Source organism: Passer domesticus, chromosome 2, assembly GCF_036417665.1.
Source record: "Passer domesticus isolate bPasDom1 chromosome 2, bPasDom1.hap1, whole genome shotgun sequence".
In the NCBI taxonomy this organism is placed as follows: domain Eukaryota; kingdom Metazoa; phylum Chordata; class Aves; order Passeriformes; family Passeridae; genus Passer; species Passer domesticus.
Window position 1 is genome coordinate 32215939 of NC_087475.1, and position 12712 is coordinate 32228650.

Genomic DNA, 12712 nt, shown 5'->3' on the forward strand with positions numbered 1-12712 from the left:
AATTCTGCACCAGGTCTTATGACAGACAGTTTTAGTCCAGAAGCTGCTGCTTCTGCAAAGTTTGTGATTAGCTCTAAGTACTTATCTAAAGACAAATACCCCTATGTGTATGTAGGTGCAGATAGACTATGGAACTTCCCCTGTGGTTTTATGTTTTTACATTTTGAAGAGGACAAATGGGAATGGACACACTACATTGTCTGGAGTGGGAATATGCTTTTGAAATCAAACTTGATAATCTCCACATACTGCGTGCAGCTGCATCACAAAAAGCTCTCAAGTGCAAGAGCTGCTTCCTTCTTTCAGGGAGCTAGAAATGGCAGATGCACTCCAAAGCGCTTTCAGGCATTCAGTACATGGACTGGGTCAGTCCACTACACACCCATGTATGTTCATATGTAACCCATGAGAATGCTGCATCCTCACCACCAGACACTTTGCTTTCCAGAGCTCCAACACTGCACTGTTTGCCACTATGGACACTGTCCATGAAACCTCCCTACCACCACATCACCTTCTGGAGTCCTATTTAGCCTTTATGGAATGAATATCTGACAAACTGATGGCAGTTCTCTTAATTCTCCCAACCACCTATCACTGAAAACTAAAAACATAACAGCTCAGAAACACACTAGTGATTTCAGTGAGACACCAAAACCTCTCACCACTTCAGAGTCTCCACTTTGAAAGTCCAAACACATCCTAACATCCACTCTGAACTAAGAACTTTCTACTCATTACCACCTAACAGAGAGAAGCCTTTGTCTTTGATGAGGCACAATCTTACAGATGTTGCCTTCCCATGATTCCTTTTCTTAACTTTACCTCTAATAAGCAATACAGTGACATTTCTGTACAAGTGCTGGTAGCAAAAAATGACAAAATGTTTAGAAATAAACATTAACAATAAATAATCATATAACTCCGAGATGCAATTGAAATTGCTAATGCAAAAATCATAATTAGAAATCCTATTTCAAGAAATGTTCATAAGAAGGCAATAACTGACATAATTTCAAAAGTCTAAACATATCTAATGTATGAAATTCAATTCCTTATTTTAACCACTACACAACTGGGAAGATGGATAAACGAGTCAAACTCAACTCTAGCCTCATCCAAAAATGAATGTAATGTGTAGACACAGGTGCCTTATATTAATTTGCTGACCACCTGACACTAAGGATTTTCTACAACTGCAAGTCTGGGCATGAAGAATTCCATTCCCAAACAATACCACAGGGACTATTTACCCATCTCTCCCTCTCTTCTCCTCCTTCTCCCTTTCTCTCTGCCTCACTTTTCACAATACACTAGGACAACTTCCTTTTCCCTTCCTCAACCCTGAGCCCCAAGCCCAAATTATGGAGGTGAGCGGGACAGATGCCAACCCAAAGGCAAAGGAGTAGCACCAAAAAGCATTTTTCTTTTTCAGAGAATCAGGTGGCTAGATATTCACACCTGCTTTCATCCAAACATGCTGCCGTTTTTGCAGGAAGAATGACAAGCTAGCACTGCACAGCAAACATCACTGCCATAAGGTAACAGAAGTATTCAAGACACAGGCACACAGCACAGGCAGGGAACCACAGAGAAGCACTCCCTTCTCACACTACAAAAACATGACCTTTACAGTTGATTAAATCTTGTCCTGTAGTTTATACAGGGAATCATCCCATTAAAACAGAATTGTATTACCTTTGTTTTTTGCTAGTGGAGATGGGGGCTGTTCTGTAAACACATCAGGGGAAGGGGATTCTGGGTGGTCAAAGTCTTTTTCCATAGTTTCTATGAGCCCAGTGAGATCTGAATCCTCTGAGCTGTGCCTTCTGCTGCTGGCACATTCTCCGTGAGGCGGGCTGAGAAGCGGGAGCTGTGGCAAAGCACTTTCAGTCTGTTGCTCTTGCTGCTGGGGCCCAGATGCAGGGGGTTGCTGGAGGGGCTGCTCTGCCAAAGCTGGTGCCTGCTGCTGCATCAGCTGCTGGTTCTGCCTCGTCCCCTTGGCTTTTTTGCCTGCGGCATGAGTCTGAGCTGTGGCACCTGAATCCAAGGTAAAGGGGCCCGTTCTGTTTACTGACTGCATGGAAGCTGCTTGTGCTGAAGTCCTGTTAGTTATACTTGAATTAGTTTTGGATTTGATGTTTTCAACATCAGGTGTATTTCTATTGCTGTGAAGGTGTGCTGTTGCATTGCATTGCTTATGATTCCCTGCACCGGATCGTGAAGACGAACTGCCTGCTCCATAAATTCCTCTGGACGAACTGTGATTAGAATCCGATCCAAGTGTATTCAAGCTGGAAGAGTAACACACATTTAAACATACTTTGCAGTGTTTCCATTCTTCACCATGAAAAGAGAATCACTATATCCAAAAGAAGCCTTGAACTATACTATTCTTGGCATACAACCAGCAAAAATGCCTAAAACCGGTTTGGCAAGGCAGTAGCCTTTACCATTTTCTGATGACTCGCCTGCTGTAGACAGGAACAAAAACACAGTAAAATTACTGTTGATATAAATGATGGAGGGAACACTGTAAGGAGACAATCTTAACTTCAAGACACCTAAGGTAAGAACTTCTGGCCTGCAATTTTTTTTGTAGTCTATACATTTCATTTTTGAGAATGTTAACAGAAAACTTGGCAGGGTTTGGTTTTTGGTGGATCTTTTTTCCCTTCCTTTTTTTCCCCCCCCCGCAAAAGAAGAATATTCCTCACAATCATAAAGTTCATATTTTCATCCAAGCCATCTTTTTACAAGCAACTGTGGGGATATCTTTATTCATCCACCTGTTCTACAGAGCAGTATTACTTTCTAACTGACCTGATAACTAAAGAAGCAAAGAAATAAATGGCAAAAGTACCAAAAGCAGCCCAAACATTTACTTACTTTCCATCAGATGAAATTCCAACTATTCTCCTGAGATCAAGTGGCCTTCCCATATCAAAAGGAGGATTTGAGGCCTCAAAGGACAAGCGTCTTCTAAATGGCTCCCAAATTCCTTGAGCTTCTAGATAGGCTGTTCCAATTACCAAGAGAAAGAGTACACTGCAGAGAAGAAAGGTAGTAATCTAAGGATTTATTTCTTAGTTTTGAGCATTTAAAAACTAATGACTCTAATCACACAGGACAAAAAGTTTGTATCCTGTACTGAAAATACTAAAAATTGCATCCAAACCACAATTTTGTCTGATAGAAACATAACATACACAAGACTGGCATGATAAGCAAATCACCAGCACTGAGAATGGGAGCTAGATGCAAGCCTGACGTGCAGTTGCCAAGAGTATTAATAAAAAAAAAAAAATAGTTGGACTTCAACACCTGGAGCCACAAGCATGTCACTACTCAAAGCAGTAGTGATTTAGGGAAGGCAAAAATAAACATCACATTATCAAACTAAAAAACATGGACTACACAAACTCCTAGTGTTCATTCCTAGAAATAAAGGATAGCTTTGCAGTGACACAGAAGAGTTATTTTAGTGGCAACTAGCAAACACATACATGATGGCATCCTAAAAGTTAAAGGCAGTTTATGCACAGGAATCTTGGAATATTATAAAGTATAATAGGACTCTTCTCTACTTTGCTGCTAAGAAGGATTTTTAAATTTTTAGGAAAAAGACATAGTAAGGGAAGGGATTAGTATTCTCTATTCTTTGTAAAGTTTAATTAATAAATACAGCACATATAAAATTATCCAAGCAAACTGCACTTATGAGCTAACAAACATAACTTTGTCAAAAAATTAAAACCAAACTCAGCCCATACATTTCTAGCACATATATAGAAGAAAACCACATAAGTACTCACTCAGCACTTTCAAGTAATGCAGTGTTAGTGACGACACAACATTTCCTAAGTAACAGAAATTTTCCTCTTACTTTGGAAAATGCAGTTTCCTCACTAAACACTGCATTACTTAGGAAAGTGCTGAAGAGTCAAAAAATAAAATGAAGTGGGCTGTAACTTTATCTTCTCTATTTTTTTTGTTAATCCCTACAACGAAAGACAGCCTTAGTGAACATTTTCAAAACGGAAGAGCCAGTAATTTACTGCAGGGGAAGAAAAAGGACTAAGACACGTATGTGATAATGCTTTGGATTTGCAGCACACAGAAAGACCAGTTTTTCTTCAGAGGCATCTACAGCACCAATACATTTCACATTAAGATATAAGCTTAACACTAAGAAAAACAGCATTTGTTGCTACTGATAAGTAAAAACTCATACTGATAAGTTTCCATGCTAGGGTTTTCTCTGCACAAGAGAAGCAGTGGGGTAAAGCGTCTCACATTCAGGAGGTGAGCAGGGACATGGGGTTTATAACTCTTGATTTCAAATAAAGATAGGTACAGGTTAGACTGTGAAAATGGTGGCATTTTGAACTCATAATTCAACAAAGTATAATTAGCACGTCTGTTTGCTGAGGAAAAATGTGCATTAATATCCTACTATGTAACCTGTGGGTGTGCAGTGTTGCAAACAATGTCCTTCAGGTTCTCAGAAATCCCATTATTAGTATCACCAGTTGTCTGTCACATTACAAGTGGCAGCAAAGTTAAATTCATCCAAGGCATCTGCTAAGCTCATTACAGGCACTGCCTTATATCTCTCTAAAGCACAATACTCCAGAAGGATGCTTACATTCCTACAGGAATTCACTGCTATCAGTGCTTTAACACCTAATATGTTTCAAGTTTGGCTTATTTATCAAAACCCCTACAGATTATCAGGGCTAACAGGAGTATGTATCTCACTTTAGGAAATAGGTTCAAGCAAGAAGTGTATTATTTTGTCCTTGGTTTGAGCAGAAAGTCAGTACTCCTTTGCCTTAAACAGTTCTCATTCAATCTATAGGAGTGCTTATCAATTTGATCTCCTTTTAGCCTATTCTACTGCAAAACAATGAGAGCATGTGCTGAATACCCATGTGCTTCTGTGTAACCCATATTCGAGCAGTGGCAGCTCGTGCCCATACAGCAGTAAGAACAAACACACACACAACCTCATTATTCCTGAGATGATTATGTACAGTGCCAGTTCCCAGTTGGGCCTGGGCAGTGCTTCAGCACATGTTGCCAACATGTGATATGGAAGCGATGCATTCAAGATAAATACAAATTCAGAGCCTCCCGCAGTGATGAATTTTAATTCACGTATAACTCTGGAAGCAGTGAAATCTGGTGTAAACCTGGAAACAACATAAAGCACATCAGAACTTTTCATATGAACAGCACAAAAATTTGAGGCAATTTTTATAACTCATAAATTATAAATTAAAAAACCTGTAATTCAACTCCACTGATTACCACACAGCCTAAAAATACTTGTGTATCTTTCAAATACCTCAAGATGTGTTTGACTATGTTCATTAACACATCTTATTCTAGATTGCTCCTGAGGTACCATATGAAGTTATAATACCTGAAAATGTTCTACCACACCTGTTAATAAAGCTATGAATGCAGTAAAAATGCAGGTCTAAGTAAGTAATGGAACCAAGCACTGTGAGAGCTATAGATTTTTAAACACGTCACCTTTGAGTCACTGACTTTTCAAAAATATCACCACTATATCACAGTCTCATCACAAACTAAGATTGCGCAAAAATACTAGTGAAATATTTCACTGCAGCAATATTTTATACATTCACCTGCAGAAGAGAAGAAATTTCTGAACTTAAGATACCATTTTCTGCATAGTTAACTTTACAACAAAGCACTGTTACAAGATCAGTGTTTGGTGCAGAGACTTTTTACAATAAAAAATGATAGAACTACACAATCATTGTTATTAAGGCAACAGAAGAAATACTCAAGACTAAAATAATGTGCATTACAATAAAAACTCTTGGACTGAAGGCTCTCTTCTACATACTGCAATGCACCAAAACCATACGTAGGTCTAGGTCCCATGTGCATTCACAAGTTAAATAAGGGAAATTTATATAACCTCATACAGTAACATTATTCCAACACAGCAAGTTATACTTACTGGACAGTAATAGAAGTAATACTATAGTCAGTCACAAAAACATGGTATAATAAAAAAATCAAATAATGTTTGCAAGAAGAGAGAAAATCATAGATGTACAACACTGTACAAAACCCCTATACACTCAAAACTTCAGAAAAAAGCCCTGAGAATTTAACCAAGAGAGTTTTCCTCTGAAACAAAATTAAAATTCCGAATGTAACGCTCCATTTAGATGTAAGAAAAACCACTTACAATATGACAATGTCTTTAGAGGCATTGGCACTTAGTGCAAATTCCTGACAGTTAACTACTTTAAATCCATATCCTTCACATGTGTAGCCACTGATTTCCATCGTTTTCACATTAATCTGCAGCTGCCCTGTGTTTTCCACTTTAAACGTTCTTCTGAGTGTGAAATTTGGTTCTTTATATTTCATTTCTAGAAACAAACAGCAGTGGTTAGTGTTATGCTAAGCAGATGTCCTTCAGTATATCCATATTTTACAGAGGAGAGTTCTGTCAGTATTACAGCAGAAGGGAGACTAGCAAGGCCCATGGAAATTAACTTGTAGGAATGTATCTCTGCAGACAGATTCCCATCACTGTCAAGGTAGGGCACTTGTACAATTCCAGAACCCTCTAACTCATCCCAGAACAAACACATATCTCCTAACCTCTGACAGCACTGAGGTCCCACAAAGAAATCACCTAAGCTGAAAAGCTCTTTCATGTACTTCCTAATGTTATGGTATTCTGTGAACAGTCCCAGCAAGAGAAGAATTAAAACAGTTTTTATTGTTTCTTTTTTTGGTATGTCTTAAAAAAATACATGGCTTAACTACATATATCTTATTAGCAAAAGAAAGAAAAAAAAAATCCCTAATCACAACAGGTAAAAGGCAATGACTAAGCTTTACTTCAAGTTTTCTTAGTCACCCCTCACAAAAAGCAGAATAATCTCAGATAATAATTAACATGGAACTTAGAAATGTCTGGAAAACTGCAAAGCAGATTTTAATACCAGATATAACTAAAACTCTTTTACCAGTTTCTTAGGTAATATAGGTACTCTTAGCTCTCCTCTCAGAAACAAGCCTGAGGCTACAGAGCAGAAAACCTCTCTCTGATCTCAGACTAGAATCTGGCTAGGATTTAATTTTCATCAAGGAACATACCCAACCTTTTTTCCCCAATGGTTATGTGCTTAAAGATTATGAAGGTGCGAAGAAAATAAGTACACTGGAAGTTACACCCACGATCCAATCTGTATTAAATTTAGGAACTAGAGATTTTACTAGTAAATATGCCAAGATCTTTACCTCCTCTGTCTTGAATTTAAGTAGACAAAGAGCTTCTGTTTTATTTCCTAATTCTCATGTTCAAACAAAAACCATCACATATTTTGTATTCTACCTAAATAAAGTAGCCATTTTAATGTATTTAAAGGAGTTGAATTTCTGGGTCACTAGAAGAGGGGAAAAATATTTCCACACATCAAGTTCTACACATAAAATACAACTTATTTTCTGTTCAGCATATTAGCTCAAGAAGTACTCACTTTCTGAACAGTCTTTTAATAATGCTTCTGTGATTTTAAAGCGTAAAGAACTTCCTGGACCAGGAGGTTTGCCTGCAACCTTCAAGCTCTCAGTTGTTCCTTGTCCTTCTACCATTATGGCATCTACTACAGTCAAATTATTTCTGTGGGGAAAAAATGGGGGAGGGGAAACATTCATAAAAGCTTCTCCATAGACAATGAGCCCATATCCCAAACCTGGAGAACAAATATCCTGTTCAAATAGCTGCTCCACAGCGAATTCCCCACATTATGGAAGTAAACAGCAGGGGTCTCAAATGTAGTGTTTGCAAAACAAAACCCTAAGAAATCACACCAAAACATACAAATACAAACTCCAGTGAAATACTAGTTAAAATCTGAAACTCTTACTAAGGCATCACACCTGACACAAAAGTGAACTCAATTCTCTTCACTAGAAAGACTGAACTTGCATTGTAGCTTTATCTTGCAAAGGGCATCTCTAAACCAGAGACCCTTCTTTCAAGACAGTGTAGAATGTATTTCAGAAATCAAATCTCCATGTATTGGTGGGTAAGATGGTGGACATGACCCAGCAATGCACACTCACAGCCCAGAAAGCCAATCATACCCTGGGCTGCATCCAGAGAGTGTGGGCAGCAGGGTGAGGGAGGGGATTCTGCCCCTCTGCTCTGCTCTGGTGAGACCCCACCACGAGTGCTGTGTCCAGCTCTGGGGCTCCCAGCACAGGAAGGACATGGATCTGTTGGAACAAGTCCAGACAAGAGGCACCAAAATGATCAGAGGGATGGAGCACCTCTGCTATGAGGAAAGGCTGAGAAAACTGGGATTATTCAGCCTGGAGAAGAGAAGGCTTCAGGGTGACCACACAGGAGCTCCAGTACGTAAAGGGAGTCTGTGATATAGATGGGGACAAACTTTTTAATAGGCCCAGTAGTGACAGGAAAAGGAGTGATGGTTTTAAAACTAGAACAGGGTAGATTCCGCTTAGATTTAGGGAAAAATAAATTTTACAATGAGGGCACTAAAACACTGAAACAGATTGCTCAGAGAGGTTGTAGATGCCCCATCTTTGGAAACATTCAAGATCAGATAGACCTTTGAGAAACCTGAAGATGTCCCTGGTATTGCAGGGGGGTTGGATTAATGACTTTTAAAGTTCCCATCCAAACCTGTGATTCTGTGGCAAGCGTAACAGTGGCTTATAGATTTATATCACTGAATATATATGAATACAGTTAAAATACTCTAAGACATGTCACAATGACATTAAATCTCTCTGCAGACACGCAGGATTCTACAATTATTCTTATAAAAGCAATAGTTTCTTGACAGCTGATCACAAGTATGATATTATATATAAACAGAAAAACAGAAAAACTCACACTTATTCCAGAAATATCTCTTACCTGATAACAATCAATGATGAAACAGTTTTATTAAGAGCTGGAGTGAACTTTACTTTGACAGACTTTCTCTCACCAGGTTTTAATATGAGACTTAAAATGGAATGACGAGCCAGGCCCTTTGTAAGTCCCACAGTGGTCTGTAGTGGTTGGACCTTAAGAGGGTGGGGCAAACAAAGCAAGTCTTTAAAAAATAGGACATTTTTACATGATAGAAATGGCATTATTTTAGCTAGAAAATTGGTCTTGTCCTAAAAAAGGATATTACTCAATGACATATTCTGGCTTTTTAAACCAGAAACTCTGATAGCACAAGAATTTCTCTACTTATTAGTAAACTGCTTGCGTTAATGGAGAAGCAGAACAACACAACAAAACAGAACCTAGCTAAACTTCACCCATGTAGATTCATAATGTTCTAGTGGAAGAAAAAGATCAGAAGTTCTTACATATATATTTTGAACACTAAACTAGTATCAAACCATTATGAACTATTTTTTCTCCTTGGAATTTTCCATTGTTAAGCAAACAAAGCACAAGAGCTACTCAAAGAAGTGTATTTTGCGAAGTTTGCCATTTGTCTTGAGACACTGAATAAGCATCGAATGGTAATCTAAAACAAACTGCAAATGGAGGGGAAAAGTCAGATAAAGGTAGTGCTTAGGATGTGGGTGGCATGCTCTATATGAAAATGCACACACATAAAATTAGTCCACGATACTCAAATCACTTAAAAGAATCAACAAAGCAATGGAATAATCAATTCTTTGCTAATTTTAGAACTAGTAACCACTGTGCTGAAGAAAATAATCCTGCCAATAAGTGAATGAGAAAATGCAGTTTTCCTGTAACTTTCACAGCTGTATTACAATGTAAGCATATAGAAAAAGTGACACTTTATTAGTTACATTTGAAGAAATATTTCTTTTCCCAATTTCCTGATATCCAACACATATTACATTTATATTACATTTTCCACACTAATACCGAAACCTCAAAACATGTGTGACTGAACTCTTATTAAAACATTAAAATACCCAAATTTAAAATTAGCAAGAAAGTATTGAAATACATACACAATTTCTGAAGACCTGGAACTCTAGAGTCCTCTGATTGAAATTAGCTGGTTTACTCAAATTAAACCTGAAATGAAATTGCAATTTTTCTTTCTCACAGAAAGATCAGGGAAGGTAATGACATACTTGCATTTATGAATTTTAGCACAAATCAAGTATCTATGGTAGCCCAATATGCATCTGAAAGCATCACTTGATTTTTTTTTTTTTAATTTTCCCCCATTGTACATCAAGTTAAAGAAGAAATGTAAACACATTTTAGTTCATTAAAAAATTCAGATGTGTGTTCAATGGCAATAGATTCAGTTCTCAACTGGCCTAACAATTCAAATTCTGGAGATGGCCAATATGAACTACCAACACAACTGCCACATCATGCACTCATTTCTTGTAAAATGCATTTTCTCTGCCCAGTGAGAACACAACAACACAACAACACTTACCGTTCTAACAGCTTATCAACAAAAGTGGATGGGCTAGAATACAGAGCTACTGGAAGAAACTGAACATACACAGGAGCATCAGCTGGATTTTCTAGAAAAATTTCTTCTTCCTATTCAGAAAGAATTTTTAAATAAGTTTACATTACTATTAATGCAATTAGAAACATGTCTTTAAAGGATACTATCACTAAAATAACTTACTGATGAGCTGTTTGTGTTGGTAAGAGGGAAGTTTAGATGGCGTGGGGAAGTAAGGATGGACGGCCAGGACATTTCTGCTGTAATTTTCAACCGAACATTCTTCTGAAGATCTGTGTCCACTTCAAATACAGCATTCAGTCTGGAGAAACAGTTATAAAACTCACTTTTATGTTTTGCAGAAACAAATTTTGAGACTATCACTGAGATTCAGATCAATAAGAAAAATAACCCAAAATCTATTTGACAATTTGCAAAGGTACAAACCAGCAGAAAGGAAAAAATTCCATATAGCATCCACAACCCAGAAAATGTATTTTGCCTGCATAGGCACAGTAAATCAGTACATCTACTCTAAATGCAATGGATACACAGACTGTGTGCCTGCACCTCTGTCTAATAAACCTAAAGCAAATTTGAACAAGTCATACTTGGTGCTAGCCACTACTTCCATCAGTGAATGAAGTTCTTTGCTATTAAACAACCTTCACAACAGCCTTGGGTCCCCTTCTCCCACAAGCTCTCCAGCATGAACTGAAACTAAGCTCTCCAGTTAGCAAAACAGACAAAATATTAGGCTTCAAACCCAGAGAAATATTTTGGAAAAACTCCAAATGTCCAAGTCACAACCTGTTTGTTTTCAGAAGTTCTCTCTTCTTTCCCTGAATGATCTTTTGGAGAGCTGAGTAACTTTAACTCTCTTAAAAAGTATTAAATATTTTAAAATATAATAAATAATATTAAAACATTGTATATTCAAGTTAGAACTACTTCTTATTCAGAATTAATCTTTAGCAGCATTCTCCTTTACTGTTCTCTTATGCTAGGGGATAGAACGAACATTCTTGAAAGTTACGGGTGCGGCTAAGTAGAGAATTCTGTTTAGATCAGATTTTCTCAGGAGTTTATAATATATCACCATTATAACACAGAACTGATAAGAGGGGATTGCTTTTGTTATTCTATTTAGTTGCATACAGACATTTTGTTTCTTCACATGCTTTTTCTGAAAGGGTAATCTGGATGCTATCAACACAAAAGACACACACGCTGCTTACGTTAACTCATGTCTCTTGGAGATTAAATCAACTTTATGTATGACAAGACAGATGGCTAAAAGATATGTAGCAATCTACAGAGTTTAATTTTTCTAAATATTAAGTAGCAACCATTAATCTTCTCAAAGTAAAATCCAAGAAAATTTTGTAATTCATTGAAATGCAAATGTCATCATGTGGTAATAAAAAAACCCTTATGAAATCTTAAAAGGGATCTTGAGGATACTAATTTAAAACAGTTTAAACAGGAATACTGAACAACCAGTATAATCTGGTTTTAGAAATTTTTGTGGAGTAGAGACTGCCTTGCTGTTACAATCTTGTAAAGAACTCCATCAACTCAGTGAATAGTAACTTTCAGTGTTGCCTTTAATTTGAGGGAAATTATTACTGTTTTTTAACTTTTAAAATGCTCTCTTTAAAGGTTTTGTAGAGAAGACCAAGCAATTCCTTCTTAGCCCCCTCTCTTAAAGAGCACAGCAATATTAAGAAGCTTTGTATTCTGTAAGAGCACACATATCACAGAATTATTACTGACTTAAGGCCTGAGCAAACAACAGGAATAAAATACTTACCTATGGCTTGAGTTCTCTTTTATTTCTGTCCATTCTTTGAATAAATTCTCATGCAAATCCCAGTCAGTATCCCATGCATCTTCTTGCATTGCTATGCTGTGCTGAACTTTAGAATCTGCTGTAGGAAATAATGGGTTTTTATAAATCTTCAAGTAAAATCATTACTTAAGGAGAAAACTTATTTTAAATTATTTTCATTATAAAGTTGAACTTTACTTACATTTAGATACAAAAGGCAGTCCTACATAACAATGATCTCCACACTGTAAACCAGGATCAAAATAAATATTTGCAATCTGCAAAACATGTAAGAGCCGATCAATTAAACAACACATTAAATCTAACAACCAAAGGAAAAAAGAGGGAAGGTTTCTGTTGAACACAGAAACTTTACATATGCTATAGAGAAAAGAGAACT

The 12712-nt window shown here is 37.2% G+C and overlaps 1 protein-coding gene across 2 annotated transcripts in view; it reads right to left on the reverse strand.

Moving 5' to 3' along the window:
• The window catches only part of TMEM131 (transmembrane protein 131), a 93152-nt gene that overhangs the window by 12968 nt on the left and 67472 nt on the right, over window positions 1-12712 (reverse strand). The window contains exons 21-31 of one of the 2 annotated variants that reach the window (XM_064408138.1): window positions 12515-12590; window positions 12295-12409; window positions 10665-10803; window positions 10464-10573; window positions 10021-10087; window positions 8948-9099; window positions 7539-7681; window positions 6233-6419; window positions 5010-5195; window positions 2890-3048; window positions 1699-2294 (exon numbers count right to left, since the gene is read on the reverse strand). In XM_064408138.1, the coding sequence (XP_064264208.1) occupies window positions 1699-2294; window positions 2890-3048; window positions 5010-5195; window positions 6233-6419; window positions 7539-7681; window positions 8948-9099; window positions 10021-10087; window positions 10464-10573; window positions 10665-10803; window positions 12295-12409; window positions 12515-12590 (1930 nt within the window). Of the gene's footprint in view, window positions 1-1698; window positions 2295-2889; window positions 3049-5009; window positions 5196-6232; window positions 6420-7538; window positions 7682-8947; window positions 9100-10020; window positions 10088-10463; window positions 10574-10664; window positions 10804-12294; window positions 12413-12514; window positions 12591-12712 lie in introns of both variants that reach the window. The other variant, XM_064408137.1, reaches the window with a different exon arrangement.